This window comes from Danio rerio, chromosome 8 (genome assembly GCF_049306965.1).
Source record: "Danio rerio strain Tuebingen ecotype United States chromosome 8, GRCz12tu, whole genome shotgun sequence".
NCBI classification, from domain to species: domain Eukaryota; kingdom Metazoa; phylum Chordata; class Actinopteri; order Cypriniformes; family Danionidae; genus Danio; species Danio rerio.
Window position 1 is genome coordinate 30,225,269 of NC_133183.1, and position 19,020 is coordinate 30,244,288.

General features: G+C 39.3%; 2 protein-coding genes and 1 long non-coding RNA gene across 11 annotated transcripts; 1 reads left to right on the plus strand and 2 right to left on the minus strand.

The window, feature by feature from the left end:
• Positions 1 to 1,447: 1,447 nt before the first annotated feature.
• On the plus strand, positions 1,448 to 10,663 carry LOC141375645 (uncharacterized). 2 transcript variants are annotated; one of them, XR_012384398.1, is made up of 4 exons: positions 1,448 to 1,557; positions 2,436 to 2,482; positions 2,652 to 2,706; positions 10,057 to 10,663. It is a non-coding gene; the product is annotated as an uncharacterized lncRNA (long non-coding RNA). The 2 variants fall into 2 exon arrangements; XR_012384397.1 differs by lacking the exon at positions 2,652 to 2,706 and adding an exon at positions 7,395 to 7,540.
• On the minus strand, positions 3,135 to 10,369 carry LOC141375644 (uncharacterized). Of its 8 annotated transcripts, none has more exons than XM_073910459.1 (8): positions 10,194 to 10,369; positions 9,558 to 9,614; positions 8,899 to 9,225; positions 8,703 to 8,783; positions 8,531 to 8,608; positions 7,898 to 8,002; positions 7,763 to 7,812; positions 3,135 to 3,604 (listed from the first exon to the last, which is right to left on the minus strand). In XM_073910459.1, the coding sequence occupies exons 1-8, from the start codon at positions 10,258 to 10,260 to the stop codon at positions 3,461 to 3,463; spliced, it is 909 nt and encodes a 302-aa protein (XP_073766560.1). In that variant the 5' UTR covers positions 10,261 to 10,369; the 3' UTR covers positions 3,135 to 3,460. The 8 variants fall into 8 exon arrangements, with proteins under 8 accessions (XP_073766560.1, XP_073766559.1, XP_073766562.1 ...); XM_073910458.1 differs by having other exon boundaries at positions 8,703 to 8,786; XM_073910461.1 differs by having other exon boundaries at positions 8,703 to 8,786; positions 10,183 to 10,292.
• Positions 10,498 to 18,175, minus strand: lmod1a (leiomodin 1a (smooth muscle)). Its single transcript, NM_001423272.1, has 3 exons — positions 17,709 to 18,175; positions 14,010 to 15,656; positions 10,498 to 11,202 (listed from the first exon to the last, which is right to left on the minus strand). Exons 1-3 carry the CDS (start codon positions 17,970 to 17,972, stop codon positions 11,176 to 11,178), a joined length of 1,938 nt encoding a protein of 645 aa, NP_001410201.1. The 5' UTR covers positions 17,973 to 18,175; the 3' UTR covers positions 10,498 to 11,175.
• Positions 18,176 to 19,020: the final 845 nt, after the last annotated feature.

Consider the following 19,020-nt stretch of genomic DNA (forward strand, 5'->3'; position numbering starts at 1 on the left):
ATCGAGCAGTTCTAGAAATGTGAAAGTTTAGCTGGTCATCAATCGTTACTCCAAGGCTTTTCACTATTTTGGATGCAGTAATGTTTGCCCCATCCATCTGGATTGAAAAGTTATGATGTAGAGTCGGGTTGGCAGAAACTTCAAGCATTTCTGTTTTCGTGAGGTTCAGCTGAAGATGATGATCTTTCATCCAGTGTGAAATATCCAACAGGCAGGCTGCGATGCGAGCCAGAACCGAGGGATCATCAGGGTGAAAAGAGAGGTATAGCTGGGTATCATCAGCATAGCAGTGGTAGGAAAATCTATGTTTCTGGATGACTGCTCCTAAAGATGTTGTGTAGATGGAGAAGAGAAGTGGCCCAAGAACAGAGCCCTGTGGTACCCCAGTTCATTCTAAACGACTCAGATAAAATTCACAATATACTCAGAGGAAGGCATGACTAGCTGCAAAATATGTGTACACCATCCACGCCATGAGAAATTATTCATTAACTGAATTAATTTCATTTAATTGCCTTTGGCTTAGTCCCTTATTTATCAGGGGTTGCCACAGCAGAATGAACCGCCAACTATTCCAGTATTTTTTTTGCACATCGGATGTTCTTTCAGCCGCAACCTAATATTGGGAAACACCCAAACACACTCTTACATTCACACACTATGGCCAATGGGGATGGGCATCCTATGCATAAAGCATATGCTAAATAAGTTGGCGGTTTATTCCGCTGCAGTGGCAACCCCTTATTATTAAAGGGACTAAGCCGAAAAGAAAATAAATGAATGAATGACTTATAGCGCATGTCTTTGGAATGTTGGGAAACCAGAGCACCCAGAGGAAACCCCTGCAAACTTGCAAATTCCACACAGAAACGGCAACTGGCCCAGCCAGCACTCAAACCAGTGGCCTTCTTGCAGTGAGGCAACAGGGCTAAACCATTGAGCCACCTTGCGGCCCTGAATTAAATTGCATTATTTTAATAATCTACACTGTCTATAACTGTAATGTCTACAATTAATATGAGAGGTATTGTCTGTTTTTGTTCTTTTTTTCCTATTTCTCAATGATTTTATATTTTATTAGGTTGAGGATGTAATTATAGGTGACGCGGTGGCGCAGTTGGTAGTGCTGTCGCCTCACAACAAGAAGGTCGCTGGTTCGAGCCTCAGCTGGGTCAGTTGGCATTTCTGTGTGGAGTCTGCATGTTCTCCTTGTGTTCTCCGGGTGCTCCAGTTTCCTACACAGTCCAAAGACATGTGCTATAGGTTAAGTGATGGGTTGCAGTAGGAAGGGCATCCACTGTGTAAATCATGCTGGATAAGTTGGCGATTCATTCGGCCGTGTTGACCCCAGATTTTTACCAACAAAAAACAAACTAATGACAGTTTAGAAGAGTTTTTAAATACAAAAAACTCAAGGTGACACCAGGTGCAGTGGGTAGCATGATCTCCTCACAGCAAGAAGATCGCTGGGACTGTTGGCAGTTGTCTGGGTGGAGTTTGCATGTTTGCGTGGGTTTCATTCGGGTGATCCGGTTTCCACCAGTCCAAAGACTTGCGGTAGGTGACTTGAATAAGCTAAATTGTCTGTAGTGTATATGTGTGAATGAGTGTGTATGGGTGTTTTCCAGTGTTGGGTTGCGGCTGAAAGGGCATTTGCTGCGTAAAACATATGCTGGACAAGTTGGCAGTTCATTCCACTGTGGCAACCCCTGATTAATAAAAGGACTAAGCCAAAAAGAAAATGAATGAATAAATGAAAAACTGAAAAAAAAAAAACTTAGTATGACAAAATATGAGAAACACTTATGGAAATAGATATTTTATAGATGATAGAAACTATTTATTTCATAAGAAATAAAATATAGCCACATCTCAAAAAATATTTCTTTTAAAAACTTTTTTAAATTCAACAAGTATTGCAAAAAAAGCGGAATAATTTGAAAGTTTGGAGTTTTGATAAGCCTGTGGCACTGCTAAGTGTTATTGATGCACATAATGCTTTGATAGTGGCCTTCAGATCATCAGTATTGTTTGGTTGGATGTTTCTTATCCTCTAGAAAAAAATACCCTATGGGGTTTAGGTCAGGTTATGCCAATAAGGCACAATGATATTATGGTCAGAAAACTATTTAGAATCATTTTGGGCTGTGGGTGGGTAAGACGTCTGCTGCAAGAGGAACTACCCATTTCTAAAAAAAAAAAAAAAAAAAAAGCTTGTCAGCAAAAGCATTAGGTTCTCTAAAATGTCCTGGTACATGCTGCATTGACTTGACTTGACATTGGCTTGATAAAGTTGATCAATACCAGCCGATGACATGTCCCCAAAATCAGTACACTTTATCACACAGATCTTGACCACAGTCCGATGTTATTGCAAACTGCAAAAAAATAAATAAAAAACTGTCCTTGTGTTTTGTTTTGGTCATGTTTTTCAGAAAAAAGTGGGTATTTCAGAATAAACAAGCTTGCACTGCATTAACAGGTTAGTTCATCCAAATCTGAAAGTGCTGTCATCATTTACTCAAACTTCACTTGACACACAAACCTGTTTGAGCTGTTTTTTTTCTGCTGAACACAAAAGATATTTAGAAAATTTTAGAAACCAGTAATAATGATCTCCATAGTATTACATTTTCCTATTTCCCAACTAGTTTCCTACTGTTCAACAGAATAACAATACTCATAAAAGTTTGGAACCACTTGAGGGTGAGTAATTATATATATATTTTTTTGGATGAAGTATACTTTATAACGCCATCAGTGAAAAGAGATGTAGCAAATCGTCACCTTGGAACTGTAAGGTTCTATCTGCATTCTGAATGATTTTGAAATACTGAGCTTCAAAGTTTTTACATTCCATAGCAAACAGTATGTGTGTAACATTTTTTTTTAAATAAAAAGTCTTAAAACGTAAACAAGTTATTAAAAAAAGATGCTATGATGTAAACAAGTTGTCAGAAAATGTCAATAACTAAATTTAGACTAAAATGTCAGATAGAACCTTAAAATTCTAAGGTGACGAAAGATAAATGGATTTCTAATTTGTCATAAAATTGGATCCTATCTTGAAATAAGTCAAACAAAAAAACTATTTTACATTGATAAACTGAAAGTGAGACAGCAGACAGGTAGTAGAAAACAGGGTTGTTTATTGAACGATAAAGCAAGTTGAGTTCAGATGAAGATTGCGATGCAAAGTTTTTGTCTTAACTTTGAGTTTATAGAAGGTTAAATTGATGTCCTTGATGCATGGTTGAATGGTGACAGAAAGAGCATGCTGTATTTTACACAAAGAAAGGCGCAAAATTAATTTAACACAATAACAGCTGTTTCACAACTTGACCCACGTGTCCTCAGCAGGATGGTAGCTGGCATTCTTCTCAGTTTTTGCACATTGACCACACGGGTCATAAAAAATACTAGAAACTTGCAAGAGTGACCTCTTAGAGAGAATTGTCATTTATGCTGTGTGAGGAGTGATGAGTGAATACAGAGTGTTTGCATCATCCTGAGCTGCAGGATCACAGTGCTGCACAGTGGAATATATTACAGATGAACTGTCTATCACCATTTCATCATAGATGTGATAGACACCATCTGCAGTCTGAGAGAAACCAGGAGAGAGAGAGAGAGAGAGAGAGAGAGAAGTGGAAAAGAGAGAACAACATGTTTAGTAAACATACTGTGCAATCAACATGTTTAGTGTTACGGCAATTAAATAAACTTTACTGCAAATAGAAATGTATATTTATGATGATCATTAAAAACTAGTTGGCTTCCTATGAGTTTTAGAGAAAGAAAAAAAAGAAAGGTGACACACAAAAGCTAAAAAAATGCCCAACAGAATTTATCAATGTGCTAAAATAAATGCCCCTGTACTAAATAAACTTCCTTTCAAAGTTCCAAAATTGTAACAGAATATGCTTTGTTTTAGGCTTTTGGAAGAAAAAAACAATCATATATCAGCAGAGTTTAATTATGTAGGCAGAAGCCCATCCAAGATGTAAAGTTACGTGCAGTGTGCGAATTATATATTGATAATTGGGGGTGCTATTTACTTTTCACAATGTTGATTGTGTCAAAGCAGCTTAACATAGTTCTAATAAAAGTCCAGATTTAGTTATTGTTAACGTGTTTAGTTAGTTAATGTGTAATACATGCCTCAGTCAATCAAATGTATGTATTAATATAAATAACATCAAATGTATTAATAAATGAATGTATTATAATGAATTCTAAATAAATAATTGTGTTTAAGTTTTCAGTGTTTTGTTGGATAGGCTATTTAGTGTATTCCAGGGGCGTAGCAGCCAGGGGGATGGAGAGATAAGCCCCCCTCACTTTTAGGCCGCATTTACACTAATACTCTTCAGTGTTTCCAAAACATTTTGTTTTCGGAGCTCAAAAACTTCAGGGTAGTGTAGACGGAAGCCGTAACCATAGCAAAACTTTAATAAATGTGTTTTAAAATGAAAACATATTAGTGTAAACGGGGCCTTAGAGAAAGTCCATTTAGGAAGTGTCCACGCCCTCGGTGTATTCTGACTTGATTAGCTTTTTCGGCTTACTTTGGGTCAAACTATACAAACTCTGCGTCTAATTTGACTTTACTTTTAGGCTATATGATGCTGAATGACTTTTCTTCTCAGACTGATCAGTGCAATTATGCATTCACAGTGGTATGAGCCGTTATAGGGGTGGTCAAATGAAATCTATTATTTTAATTATTAACATTATTATTTAAAATACAGATCAGAGAGAACTTTTTCTCTCTTTCAAAAAGCTGTCCCCCATACATCCAATTCCCCCATAAACCCTCTGTAATTCGCAACATTATTGCAGGTCTTTTAAGACCTAAAATGTAATAATGATTATTCAGATACATAACAATGCCATTATCCTAAAGTATGTACAGTTGCTGACAATAGTGTCTGGCTGGAGACTTGCACATGGACGCTCAGACATGCACTCTCTGACATATGCATTTACTAGAACAGTGGTACCCAACCTTTTTCTTAGGGCCCCCCCATCCCCCCCCACCCCCCCACCCCCAAAGAACATATACAAACATTGGAGCCCCCCCCATATATATATAATTGTAATCATCATAATTGTCATAATTGTAATCACGATAATTCAAAACGATTATCAGTTAAAGTCAATATTATTAGCGCTCCTGAGAGTTTTTTTTTTAATATTTCCCAAATTATGTTTAACAGAACAAGGAATTTTAACAGTATTTCCTTTAATATTTTTTCTTCTAGGCTTATTTGTTTTATTTTAGCTAGAATAAAAGCAGGTTTAAATATTTTGAAACCAATTTAAGGTCAATATTATTAGCCCCCTTAAGCAATAAATATTTTTGATTGTCTGTAGAAGAAACTACTGTTATACAATGACTTGCCTAATTACCCTAATTAAGCCTTTGAATTGCACTTTAATCTGAATGCTTGTATTTTGAAAAATATCTAGTAAAATATTATGTACTGTCATCAAAGCAAAGATAAAAGAAATCAGTAATCAGAAATGAGATATTAAAACTATTATGTTCAGAAATAAGTAAAAAAAAAAAAAACTTCTTTCCATGAAACAGAAATTGGGAGGAAAAGGGTTGCAAATATTCAGGAGGGCTAATAATTCCAAGTGGTGCTCGCTGCAGAGTCATTTGAGGAGAGCTGAGCTCCAGCGAGGGGGAGCTTAAGCTTGAGCTCCACCTTTTTTGCACTTCTTCTACGAGTGATGAGAAATAAATACAATAGAACAAAAATATTAAACAAACTGTGCTTTAAGCATCTTCACTGTAAGAAAAACACTTTAGCTACAGCAGTCCTTTAGTCAAGACTAGTGAGGGATTTTCTCGTTGTTTGATTAATAATCATAAAAACAGGCGGCAGCAGGAATATTTCTCGCTGTCTCTTTGGTTTCTCTTTCACGTCTTTTGATCCTCAACTCGTTTGTTTATTACACAAATGAGGTTTAATATAAAAAAATCACTAAACACCCCGTTTTGACACCTATTTGACCATTAAAGCGCTCACGTTAATGACTTTAGATGTCTGCGCTCCTCTGCTCGTCTCAGTGTGCGAATGAGAGCGAATGCTGACCGGCCGCATGCTTCTGACTGAGTGTGCGTGCTGCACACACACATAAGCACGCGCTCCTTTGCGCTTTTTAGAGCAACACGTGTACAACTGGAAAGGTGGCGGTATATGATGCAATAATCCTTTATCTCGATTAATGCTTTTTTATAATCGTTTGAAATCAAAATCGGATTTTCGATTAATTGTACAGCCCTATATAATTGTGGAGCATTTTTTGCCTTTTTCTACCTCTACACTTATCCTCTCCCGCGCCCCCCTTGTGAACTTTGGCGGCCCCCTTAGGGGGGCGCCGACCCCAGGTTGGGAACCACTGTACTAGAAGGTAGGGTTAGGGGTGGGGTTGAGGGGGAGGGGAGTGGTGGTGGTGAAGATCCAATAGACCAATCACAACACAGCAGGTTCATCTGACCAATCACAGTAGAATAGACTCATGAAAAAGCAAGAAGTTTAGAGGGCCAGAGGCTGCACGTCAGTCTCATCTGCATCTCAAACTGCATCCAGATGCATACTTCCCTACTATATGGTACGTGAGCTCAGTAGTATGCCAGAAATCCTAGTATTTGAAAAACAGTAGGCGAGAAGTACCCAGATGACCTACTACTTCCAATAGTACCTGGATGCAGCCTTTATGTAGCAAGCTGAGATTGCATCACTCAGCGATGCAATGTCAGACACAATGCACTCAGATGGAGGTAGTGACGTCACTGTGAAGGTTAGGGGTGGGGTTAGGTGAGCGCATTAAAAAGCATTGGATGCAGCTTAGGGCCTACTCACACTATGCCATCCGTACCGTGCCCAGGCCCGTTTCCCGGATCGTTTGAGAAGTGTGAGTGCGCTGAATCGGGCTCAAGCACGGTTCACTTGGCCGGCCCTGGCCCGGTTGGAAGAGGTGTGCCTGAGCGCGATTCACTTGGGCTTTGGCGCGGTACGCTTGTGTGTGAGTGCAAAACGCGCCAAAGCCCGAAACTGAAAGCGAGACGTGACTTTTAAGGGGCTGTTTTATATGGATTTATTAATCATTCTTACTGTTATGTGAACGCAAACTGCCGTAGTTTATTAAAGACGAGAACTCTTCACAGCACGACAGCTGCGCTGCTTCAGCAGACCTCCTCATTCCTGCAGCACAAGAGCTTTATGATTGTTTATGAGCGCCAAAAGTGGCGGATCTGTTTGGCAAGATATCTGACTGCGTGTCACCGCATCCCTAAGGACTGTTTGGCGAAATATTTGACTGCATGTTAATGCATAACAAACGACTGATACGATATAACTAGAGAAATCTCCACTTTGCAGCTGAGTGACAGCGCTTCTCACTGAACAGAGCAGCAGCGATGACGTAAGCGTGCCGAGGCCTGTTTGTGGTGTGAGTGCAGGCCATCGGGGGAGACGGGAGGGGGGACAAGCGTGCTTTGGCTCGGTTTGAGGCAACTGTAACTAGTGTGAGTATGGCCTCAGATTGCAATGCACTAGGTCTGCATCCAGACCCATCTCACTACTTCTGCTTACTTCTACTTCTGACTCTGTACTGCGCATATATTGGATGCTAGGCTATCACATGAGAGATGCCCAGTGATATCCTTGCTGTTCTCTTTGTGTTGCTATTGTAATCAGATATACAGTAATTAGGGTAAAATATGTAGAAAGGGCAGATATTTGCATACCTGGTTTGGATCTGTTGAAGCAGGAATTCCAGTGACTGGAGGCTGCAAAACTGTAAAATGTCCATAGAAAATATGATGGTGTTTCTAACTCACCAGCACCTCACTGTTGATTTTGATGTGTGTAGATGAACTTACATCTAGATTTCATATCTGACCTTTTCCTGCATAGATAGGCTAAGGCCACAACAACACAAAACCCCAGCAGCGCAATAACAACTGCACAAACCACAGGCACTCCACCTAAAATAAAAATAGAAAACCAGAACAGTATTAGTAAGATTGAAGCAGCACATTCACCTTTTCAGTTTAGCTCTTTACATATATTCCTTCATTCATTTTCTTGTCAGCTTAGTCCCTTTATTAATCCGGGGTCGCCACAGCGGAATGAACCGCCAACTTATTCAGCAAGTTTTTACGCAGCGGATGCCCTTCCAGCCGCAATTCATCTCTGGGAAACATCCACACACACATTCACACACACACTCATACACTACGGACAATTTAGCCTACCCAATTCACCTGTACCACATGTCTTCGGGAAACCGGAGCACCCGGAAGAAACCGATGCGAACGCAGGTAAAAATTGCAAACTCCACACAGAAACGCTAACTGAGCCTAGGCTCGAACCAGCGACCCAGCGACCTTTCTTGCTGTGAGGTGACAGCACTACCTACTGCTTCGCCCCCTCTTTACATATAGAACAAAAATGCAATGCTGAATAAACTAATTTCAACTTTTCTTAAAATACAGGTAAACAAAATACAATACCAAGGGTTTCTTCAACGTTTGATATATGTTTGGTTGTCTGGGTTGTTAGTGAGGACGGCTCATCTGTATTAACACCATCTAAGAGATGAAAAGTGAAAGAAAAGAAAAAAAAAGTTAGCGATTTTACAAGCTGTTTTAAAAGAGATGACTGGTTTACTGAATGTATATCTACCTGTAGATGTGAGTGTTGTTGTATGAGTGTTAGATGTTATAAGTGTGTTTTCAGTGGTGTGTGAAGGTCTGCTCACAGGAGCTGCTGAAACAAAACAGGAAATTTAAGATTATAAAAATGTTGTGTGAAGCTATGTGGAATTATTTAAAAATAAAAGCCAATAGTGTCTGTATATCATATCATATTAATTACCCACCTGGAGTGACAGTCAAATGAACCTTCATCAGTTTGTCATAGAACCATTGATCAATTCCACAGTAATAAACACCAGTGTCTGTGAGTCTGAGCTTTCTGATGGTTACAGTAAAGAACCGTTCATTCACACTACTAAACAAAGAGTATCTTTCAGTTGTGAAGACCTGATCAACTTTTTCAGTTTTAATCAAAACATTTTTACAGGGTTCACGGCAGAAGTACTTGGATGTATAAATGTGTTTATCTGGATATGAACATCTGATCTCCACCTCTCCACCTTCTCTTCCGACATACACATCTCCAGACTTCATCAACACTTCAGTCAAAACTAGAAATAAAACACAGTAAAACTTTGATGAACTCAATATGTGTTAAACTGACAAATCTTTCACACAAAAACATTTTTAAAAAGATCTGTTAAACTGTAAATATTGAAGAGACCCTCTTCCTTGAATTATCGTATAGTTCAGGCAAGACAGAAACAAATATACATCTGATGTAAACATGATTTAATGCTTTATTACAAGTTAAAAGTGCTATTATAGATCTTGAGAATATTTCTCTTCAAAGGTCACTAAAAGTTCACATATTTTAACACACACACGTTTACCTTACAGGATTCACGATTATAAATCAAGAAGGAAAATTAATCATATTTACCTGCAAGAAGAGACATAAAACTTAGATGGGGCTTCATTCTCTCTGTAGTCTCACGTCCTATTCAAGCAAGACATTCTCTTTACTATAAAATTACACAATTGTAAGTGAAGGGAGAGAGAGACCTCTACTTTCGAATAAACAAACCAATCACAGATTAGCAGCGGGACTGCCATGTCTATCAACTGCACGTTATAAGTCAGGAAGGAAATGGTCAGAACAGAAGTGGTGATGACACCTTCTGTAACTGAGTTTTACAAAAAGATATTTGATTATACAAGCTTATAGCACAAAGAGAGATAAAATAAGCCAGAAGACATCCAATTTATTACTTCCTTGCAATGAAAACAATAGTTGTTTATTTATCTTTATGTAAATACTTTGATTGCTGATATCTGCATTGTTCGTTCATTCATCCATTCATTACAAAGCCATATATATTGTGTTGCTGTAAATTGACGTATTCTAACTTCAGTTTTTTCCTTTTTTTTTTTTTTTTTAGCACTGAAACATAGACCTACTGGAACACCTGATACAGATCAATCGTCTACTCCTATAGAGAAATTACTCACAAACTGTGCTGCTATAGTCCACGAAAACAGTACATGACAAAAAAAAATCAAAGTACTTTATCTTTACGTCTTCCAGCGAGACTTTGAAGTGCGCATCTCTTTGACACTTTTGTGATTAGCAGTGAAGGACACATGACATTGGCAACATGGTAAAAGTAGTGTGTCCACCTGTTCCTCTTTCGCCATCTGTAGGTGAGGTTCACGAATTGCGCCTGTTTTTTGATTGACACTGTAAGTCCCCGTAAGTCAGAAATGTCTTATGCATTGCAGAGTAAACAACAACAACAAACGCCATTTCATGTGTTGATTCGAGCTTATGTAGAGATTTTAACCCTATAAGCCCCTGTACTCTAATTAAAACTCAAAACCCATTGTGTCTGGTTGTTTGTTGAGGTTTATTGAACTACTGTAACATTAAAGATGGATCAAGTCTAAGGCAATTTCCATTTTTACAATCAACATAGTTCTAAAGTGACATTTTTAATGTATCACACATAAACTTGATTTGCAGGATACATAATAAATGTTGCTCAAAAATGTGAGATTTTTTGCTTTATTCTCTGCATACACTATAATTCATTAATGCATTTAAATACACTGACTGACATTTCTGTTTAATGCAACATTTAACTGATTAAAGATGTGCTGCAGAAAGCATGAGATCATGAACCTTCAGCTGAAAATGTTATGGCATGATATTTGCAAATTGATGAGTGGAGATGCTACAAGACACATCGTAGAAGATAAAAGTATCTTAAAGTATGCCAGAATTCTAAAATGAAATGGCTATTATATTTCAATTACCCATTCCAAAAAAAGTTTTTTTTTTGATTTGGCCTTTGACATTTCCTATCAGTCCAGGGATAATCACACTAATATGGTAAAGCCTCACACCTCAGATGTTTACATATCATGTGTCTAAAGTGTCTGAATGTCTGAGCATGTAGAGAAGGGATCTCATCTTGACGATTCAGTGACTCCTCCATCATAACAGAGCTCTGGAAGACTGCAGGTGAATCTGAATCAGACACACGTGCACTGGACAGATGTTATCTCAACCGCTTGGGAATCTCAACCTGTGAGGAAGATTGGAAAGAAATTCAAGGCATTTATAATATACTGAAGTGAAAAAATATTGAATATTAAAAAAATGTGAGACAGTGCTACAGCCAATTCAGTGAATGGGGATGATTGGGAGGCTATGATGGGTAAGGGCTAATGGAGGTAACCTGGGTTACAACCCTACCCTTTATGAGAAGTGGATATGACCACAGATAGTGAGGACCTTGGTTTAATGTCTCATCCAGTGGCGTAGCGCCAAATGCGGAGGCCCCCCTGCAGGGATCACCGACGGGGCCCCCAGTTGAAGGCGGGGGGGGGGGGGGGGTGGAGAGATTGGGGGGGGATATACACATAGATATAGATATACACATATATCTATGATCGGGAGTTTTCCTGGATGTTAGTATGCATTTTTTTTTAATATGAAAATTTTTATTTGACATCACTTTTCTACATTGATGGATCACTTATCGCACGGGCATTCCTGACAAAAGCTTGTGTTTGTGTGTATGAAAATGTACTATTTACTCTCCCTGTTAAATTTGATCTAATCATGTGCTGAAATACAGCTCCTCTCCTGCTTTCACTTCTCATACTGATGGAGGGAGCGATTCGTTTGTGAATGAATCTCCGTTATGAACGACTCGTTCGCTAGCCGACAATAATACAATTTTCTGGCAGCGCAGCATCTCTTTGTCGTATTTCTTTTGCATTGTTTGCTGATTTATTCAACAAACCTAGCATAAGCCGAGTATTTAGTGCGAGTTGGTGCTACTTTGCCTTATGGTGAATGCAGTAAGTGACTATAGATATTATTATCAATAACGTGACCTGTTAGCACAAATTTCAAAACATACAAAAACGTAAAAAACTTAATCCTATGAAATGTTCTGCCTTTGTGCTTTATTTTCTTTGTTTGCTCGTTACTACACCCGTAGACAGCGATAAAGTCCCGCATCTTCACGTAATAACACTGTCTTGACTAGTGCGGTTGAATGACATTTGTCCTGGGAGCACTGTACCAATGTGGCGGCGCTATAGACGCATGCTCAGGGTCCCCATGCGATATCTAGTGTATATATCTATGTCACAAATTGAGGAGCGGGGAAAGGAGGCAGAGTGGCGTGTCAACACGGGGAATCCTTCACAAACTGAGGAGCGATCACAAACCGAAAGTGGCGAGAGCGTCAAAGTAGCCAGAAGTCATTCATTTTTTAACGAGAACCGGCGGCGAGAAACAGCGGCGTGTCTTCATTGGCCATGACGCGGTTCGGCGGCAAGCAATCAGAATGAAGTAGTCCACCGCTTGAGCGGAGTTCAGAGAACACAGACCTGTAAACTTTGGTTCCGACCACAGTTGTTCCCAAGAGTTTGATTATTGCGATTCCTGGATTTTCAATTATTAAAAATCGCGACGACGTGGGGCCCCCTAATCACGCGGGGCCCCCCCGCGGTGCGGGCCCTGCGGGCCCGTCCGCTACGCCACTGGTCTCATCCGAAAGATTATTACTCTGAATTCAGTACTGCATATAGACAGAATTTTTTTTAACTGTTAAGGGGGTCGCACTGGATATGGCGCTCAGTGTCGCGCCACACATCGCTATGCATTTTAGAATTCTAAACAGATTTCTATCAGGGTACTCGCACCGCAAGTTGGCGGCTGTCTGCGGTGCCCAGCCAAAACTCAGGACACTGTTCATATTTCTGCTGCACCACAGAACGCCATCTAAGTAGTTTCATTTTAAATAACATGCAAATGTGAGTGTCTGGTGTTCAATACTTTCAACTGTTATGTGTGTGCCGTGTTACGGCGCCAAGCAGCACAACCGGTGTGCAACCTGCTTTAGAGAGTGCAAGTTATTTTTAGGGGTCTTTAACATTTTAGTTGACAGGACCGTTGCCGTATGACAGAATTTTGCATGCTCAAACTCTAGTGTGACCGCAGCATTAGTAAGATCTAAAGAAGCACTTGTTGGGCTGGTCGAATAATTAAAAAGTAATGGAAATCGACATTCAGAACCTATAATTGTTCTAATTTTTCCAGGTCAATTTTTTAAATTACTTTCCCTACCACATGTGGACTCATGTGACCCTGCTCTGTTAAGTCTGATTTATACTTCTGCATCAAGTGCACACATATGGTCCAGCACAGCCTTTGTGCGATTGCATACCTGCGCATCTCTCAAAAAAATTAACTACATGTCACGATGAGTTAAAATGTTCAATTAATCGAGATTTAGATTTTAGGGCAAATCGCCCAGCCCTAAGCACCTGCTAATTAAAGTCAGGAATGTTTGATCAAGGTTGCAGCTTGGGCAACCCTGCAATTGGTGCTGACCAGAGTGTAGTTTGAACTTGTGAACGTGTTTTAAATGTTAGTTTTAGTAAATTTGTAAAACACAATTCACATTTAGAAGAAATAAACATCCAAAGCTTGCAGTCAGTCACTTTCGCCTAATTGGATAAACTTTTTTTTTTACGTCACCTCATACTTCAGTTTCTCATCAAATCTTCTGACCAATCAAATGCTCTTTAGTATCTGACATGTCCTGTCCCCTTTAAGACGTTTGAGCTTTTGACCTCACTGCTGGCAGAGCTGTGATAAAACGAAATGCTATTGGCTGACTCTTAAAAAGGGGAAGCCTCTATGTTCTGCCCTGTCTTAATTTTTTCAGGTAAGGTCCTCCCACATCAAATAAAAACGCATACTTCGAAGCACTTAATGAGACATTTAATAACATAATGCTCTAGATTTTTTCTTTGTTCTTATTAGGAGTGGGATGTGCAGCAACATCTATAACGTGAGATTCACATCACTTGCCTTCTTGAGAGCATTCATGCTGCAGTTTCTGATAGAGTCCAGGAGCTGATCTCTGGAGCTCCTGTCTGTCTGTCGGACAGCTGTACTGCCATCTGGTTTCCTCTGAGAGACTGGGGTCAAAGACCTCCTTAGTGCCTGAACATCTAATGCTGGACCTGGAGGAGGGGGAGGAGGAGGAGGGGCTTGCCCACATCCTGTTGCACCTTTTTTGCTTCCTGTTACCTCAGTGGTGAGGAGTTTAGACAGTGGCTTTGTCGGCGAAGCTTTGGAATTTTCTTGAGCAGAGGTGAATTTTGATAGGGAAGCAAATTTAGAGTCTTTCTTTGGAGTGGACAATGTTTTTGAGTTAGCTTTATTAGTTGAGCTCTTATTTTCTTCACGTGCAGTGGAGTTGATCTCATGTCCGGCGAGTTTTTGCGCTTCTAATCGCTGCTGCCGTTTCCTGTCCATGTTTCGGCTCAAGATGTTTGTCATGGCCATCCTCGGCCCGGCTAACTCAAAGTGATATCCCAACTTCAGCAGGGAAGAGTTGTCACGTAAGACTTTGGCCATCTCCATCTCAGTCTTCCCTCCGCAGATGTGTCTCTGGTTATGAAACCTCAGCTCCATCAGTGCGCTGTTGTGTTGAAGAGAGTTGATGATGGCCAGGATGCCCTTGCCTGTCAGATGATTAGAGTCGAGGTTGATGCCGGTCAGGGTTGAGTTTTCTCGCAATGTTTTAGCGATGGCGAATGCGACATGATCATCCGCTCTTGTGTTTGCAAGGCAGAAGGTTTTGATGTGAGTGTTACTGCGAAGACCCTCTGCAAACTGAATCAGGGTATCTGTTTTAATGGCATCTGAATTGTTGACGTTGACCTCAGTTAGTTCAGGATCGTCACTGCGAACCTGCTCTAGAAGATCGTCAAACATGCTGGAGCCAGTGTCACTGTCCAGATCTTCACTATAAGACTCATCCTCCTCAGTAGTAAGTGAACAGGTGTCCGCTCCATGACAGTTCCCTGAGCTTTCATGGAAAGAACTGGTAAAAATCTTGGCCTTGCTGTTTTCTGGTGCTTTCACTTGTTCTCTCTCCTTTTGAGGTCTGGTTTTATCCAAACTTGTTTCTTCAACTGTACTAAATCTGCTGTTTTTGTCGTCTTTTTCTGCATCTATTAAGTTTACTCGTCCTGCTTTGTTGTTTTTGGGTACCTCTGAAGCTTTAGTTCTGCTTCCATCTTGCTGTTTGACGTCCGTCTTTTTGTCCTTTTTTTCCTCAGTCACTTTATTCCCCTGAAGTTTGGAGACAACCCCTCGTATTTTGGAGTTTTCGTTCACTTTCTTGTCATCCTTCCTCCCTCTGTCTTTCTTCTCCTCTTGTTTCTCTTGCAGTTTGGAGATGAGGTCTAGAGTTTTGCTGCCACCTTTCTCTTTCCTAGAAAGTTCTTTGCCACTTTCCATCTTATCACCTGTTCTCTTTTCCTCCCGTTTATTCTTTCCCTCATCAGATAAATCTTTAGAGTCATCCTCCCATTTTCTCGTTCTCTCCTTATCTTTTTCACTTTCAGCATTTCTGCTCTCTGTGTCCGGAGGATCGCCGCTCTGTGATCTGGAAAACTCTCTGCTCCTCATCCGGCGAAGTCGCTCTCTCCTTCTTCCATCCCCTCCCTACAAACAGACACATTATTCACAAAGGTACTTGACTGTTTGTCTTTTGATAGTTTGCTTATCTGATTTTGGCTAATCTAGGTCTGATCTTTGACATTGTATTTACATTTAATTTCAGTTCACTTTTGCTGTCATTTTAGTGTAATTATAGATAAATATCAAGATTGTCATTAAATACACAGGTCTTCATGACTGGACCCAGTTGAACTGAGTGAGTTATTTTTGGTGGTCATTAAAAGGGAATGAACGTACTGTGTAGATGTGTGTGCTATTGTTTGAAGAAGTCTTAAAACTCTCAGATGTGCCCTTATAAGGCAGCAAAGGGAGGAACATTCAGGTCTGGTATGCTGTACGTGACAGCTCCAAAACCTCACCGAGGCCAGGCTTAAAGTAAAAACAATCACAAATCGCTCAAGTGCATCGCTCTTAACTACTGAAAAACTACCAGAATGTAAATTTATTCTCAAGATGTTTTGCTGAATACATGTGGAAGTGACTGGCCAGTTAGCATGATTACACAGCCAACATAATGTAGCAGCTAAACAAATTTTGCAGTCAATGTGATCAGATTATTTTGTTTTTAAATTAGTATTGATTCAAAAATACTATAAAAGATAATTACTGATTATACAAAGCACAATGTTACTTAGTATGTTGGGTACTTTATTTGTGTGTTCTCTAACCTGCCCTTTAAAACAAGCCTGTCTGTGTCTCAATAGAGTTTAAAAGTAGTTTGAGGCCCCTTGTGTGAGTCTCGCATTACTAGAGCTTCATTAGCACCTGTTTAATCACATTAAACACAACTCGCACTCTCCAGAAAACACAAGGAAGACTGTCCCAGAAGAGCCAGACCACCTGTTCTGTTCTGTTACTATATTATTCAGATTTTTGCAGCACACTGTCAGAAAACCCAACTGAGGTGGATTAAAGACTGAACAAATACAGCAGCTCTGATGTTAAAGGTTAGTTCTGCATAGTTTATATGGAGTGCCAACTAACCACTGCTTGCCTCAAAGGAGAGAGTATCTTGTGTTTATACCAGACCACAATAAACCAAACCATGACACTAAATGTTTATAATGACATTTGGCTGTACAGCAGAATTACACTGTTAAAGATTTTTTTTTACCCAGGAGAAGTTTACACTGTTTTCAAACAGAAAAGAGTGAAAAATATTGATACCTAGAGACATTTCTCTTGAAGTAACTGTATAGAGTAGGATTATTTAGGAGATTTGTTGTTGGAAAAAGGCTTGACGCACACTTGGAAGCACACAGTGTTTTGTAACTGTGCAGCACAAGCTCCAAAGCAAAGAAAAACTTCATCACCGTCAGACAACATTATAGGCCATTAGAGTCCCGCGAGTACAGCAAAACGGCTGTTGATTCATGGGAACTAACAGCATGTCAGGCATGCAGGCCACACAGGCTAACAGGGATCTTAGTGCTAAAGCAACAATTTACAGTCTACAAATCCACAAATATGTAACACTATGATGAGATCTTAAACAGAAACTGAATGACAGATGAACACATGTCAGCTCTTCACTCTTCATTCCCCTGCAATGAAACTCTCTAAACTAAGAGCAAACCATTCCCAATGGAGGAAATTAATCCACCTCTTAATGTATTTTGTAATTCTAGATTAGTTGAAAATTTGAAACTTTCCTGAGGTGAGTTTTAAAATGTGTTAAATTATTAAAGATAAATAATTGATGCAGTGTTTAAAACATAAAGGATATAGATTATTACCTATATTGATTATATACAGCTATATTATAATCAATATAATCATTACTAGGCTAGATAATAACTACTATAAGTCTGTAACGTTAAGTGTTTTGAAGATTTAAAGGTTTTGTTAATGGATTGAAAACAGATTTGACTAAGAAGTCAATAGGGAAAGCTGTTGTAATTAACAACAAGTGATTATGAACTACATTAATAGTAGCTATATTTTTAAAACGGAATAAGTAATAATACTGTTTTATCACATTGATGTTAATATTCATATTACTGTTGTTAATATTATTATTTATATCATCATCATCACCTCTGCGCTCAGTTCTCTCCGGATCAGTTTCTTGGTTTGGCGCTCGCAGTAGTCTAGCATCGCTTCTCTGTCATATCCTCTGGACGGGAGTTTGTCCGTCTGGTTCCTCTGGCGGAGTCCCACAGGTACTGTCGGGTCGGGGTCGATATAAACGAGTTCACGCTCGAGCTTCTCCACTTCCTCCGGCGAAAGCGCCGCGAGCAGCAGGTCTGTGTCCGAGTCATCATCGCTCTCCTGTCGCTCCCGGGCCGTGCGTCTGGACATTTTATCCAAAATGTTAAAAGCTTACAAACAAAACTGTTTTTATTATATGGAAATGCTGAAATAGTTTTAATAGTTGTTGTTGTCGTCTCAAAATGTATCTATATCCATGATAAAACTCAAAAAGAGTTTCTCTCGGGCTCAGAGTCAAGCGCGAGCACCAGGGCGCATTCCGCAGAATCTAGCACATGGGCGCGAACCCGTACAGCTCGTGCACACGCACTGATTTCAGTAACAGATGATCCACAAGTTTGCAGGACCGCAGCTTAAGGTCGTTTTTCACAAGGCTTCAATAAATTGGATCTCATAATCCTTCCACATTTTAGATACAATCATGAACATTTCCCTTGCCATAGTTTGCCACAACATGGGAGTGTTTTACTGAATAAAATAATTCGCAAAACTATCTAACTAACTAACTTTTTTAAAAACTATCTAACTTTTTGCAGTTATTCGCCTTATTTTCTATTTAATTATGAGGCTTAAATACTCCATTTAGTGACATTTAAGCACTATTTTAGTGCTTAAAACACCAAAAATATTTTTAGCCTTTTGTCATTTATTATGGAAATAACTAGCGTGCCAGTACATTTAATTTTTTTCTTAGTCAGAATTTGGCCATTTAAATAATAATAATAATAATAATAATAATAAAAACGTCGAGCGTCACAATCTCTTTAGCCTGTCTTCGAAGTACTTTTCAAAGTTGATTTGAAGATTCATGGATAACAGCCTAATTAGTATTAAAATTAACTTTAATATGGGCCACTTTTGGTGCATTGCACCTTTTCATTGGTCATTTTTCTTTCAAGAATCAGGACCAAGATTTAGATTTAAGTTACTTGTAAAATGTTTTATGTTTTTAACAACAATACAGTAGGTCAGTAGTGAAAATTGACTTCACTTATGTCAGATTCTGCATGATCTGAAAGCCTTTGATAAGTTACCTCTACAATTTATGATGGTGTAGCAGTCAAAATAGGACAACAGCTCATGCATGGGGCAAATTCTGGACCTTTGGCATTGTGGGGTGGGTCTTTCGAACCACCCA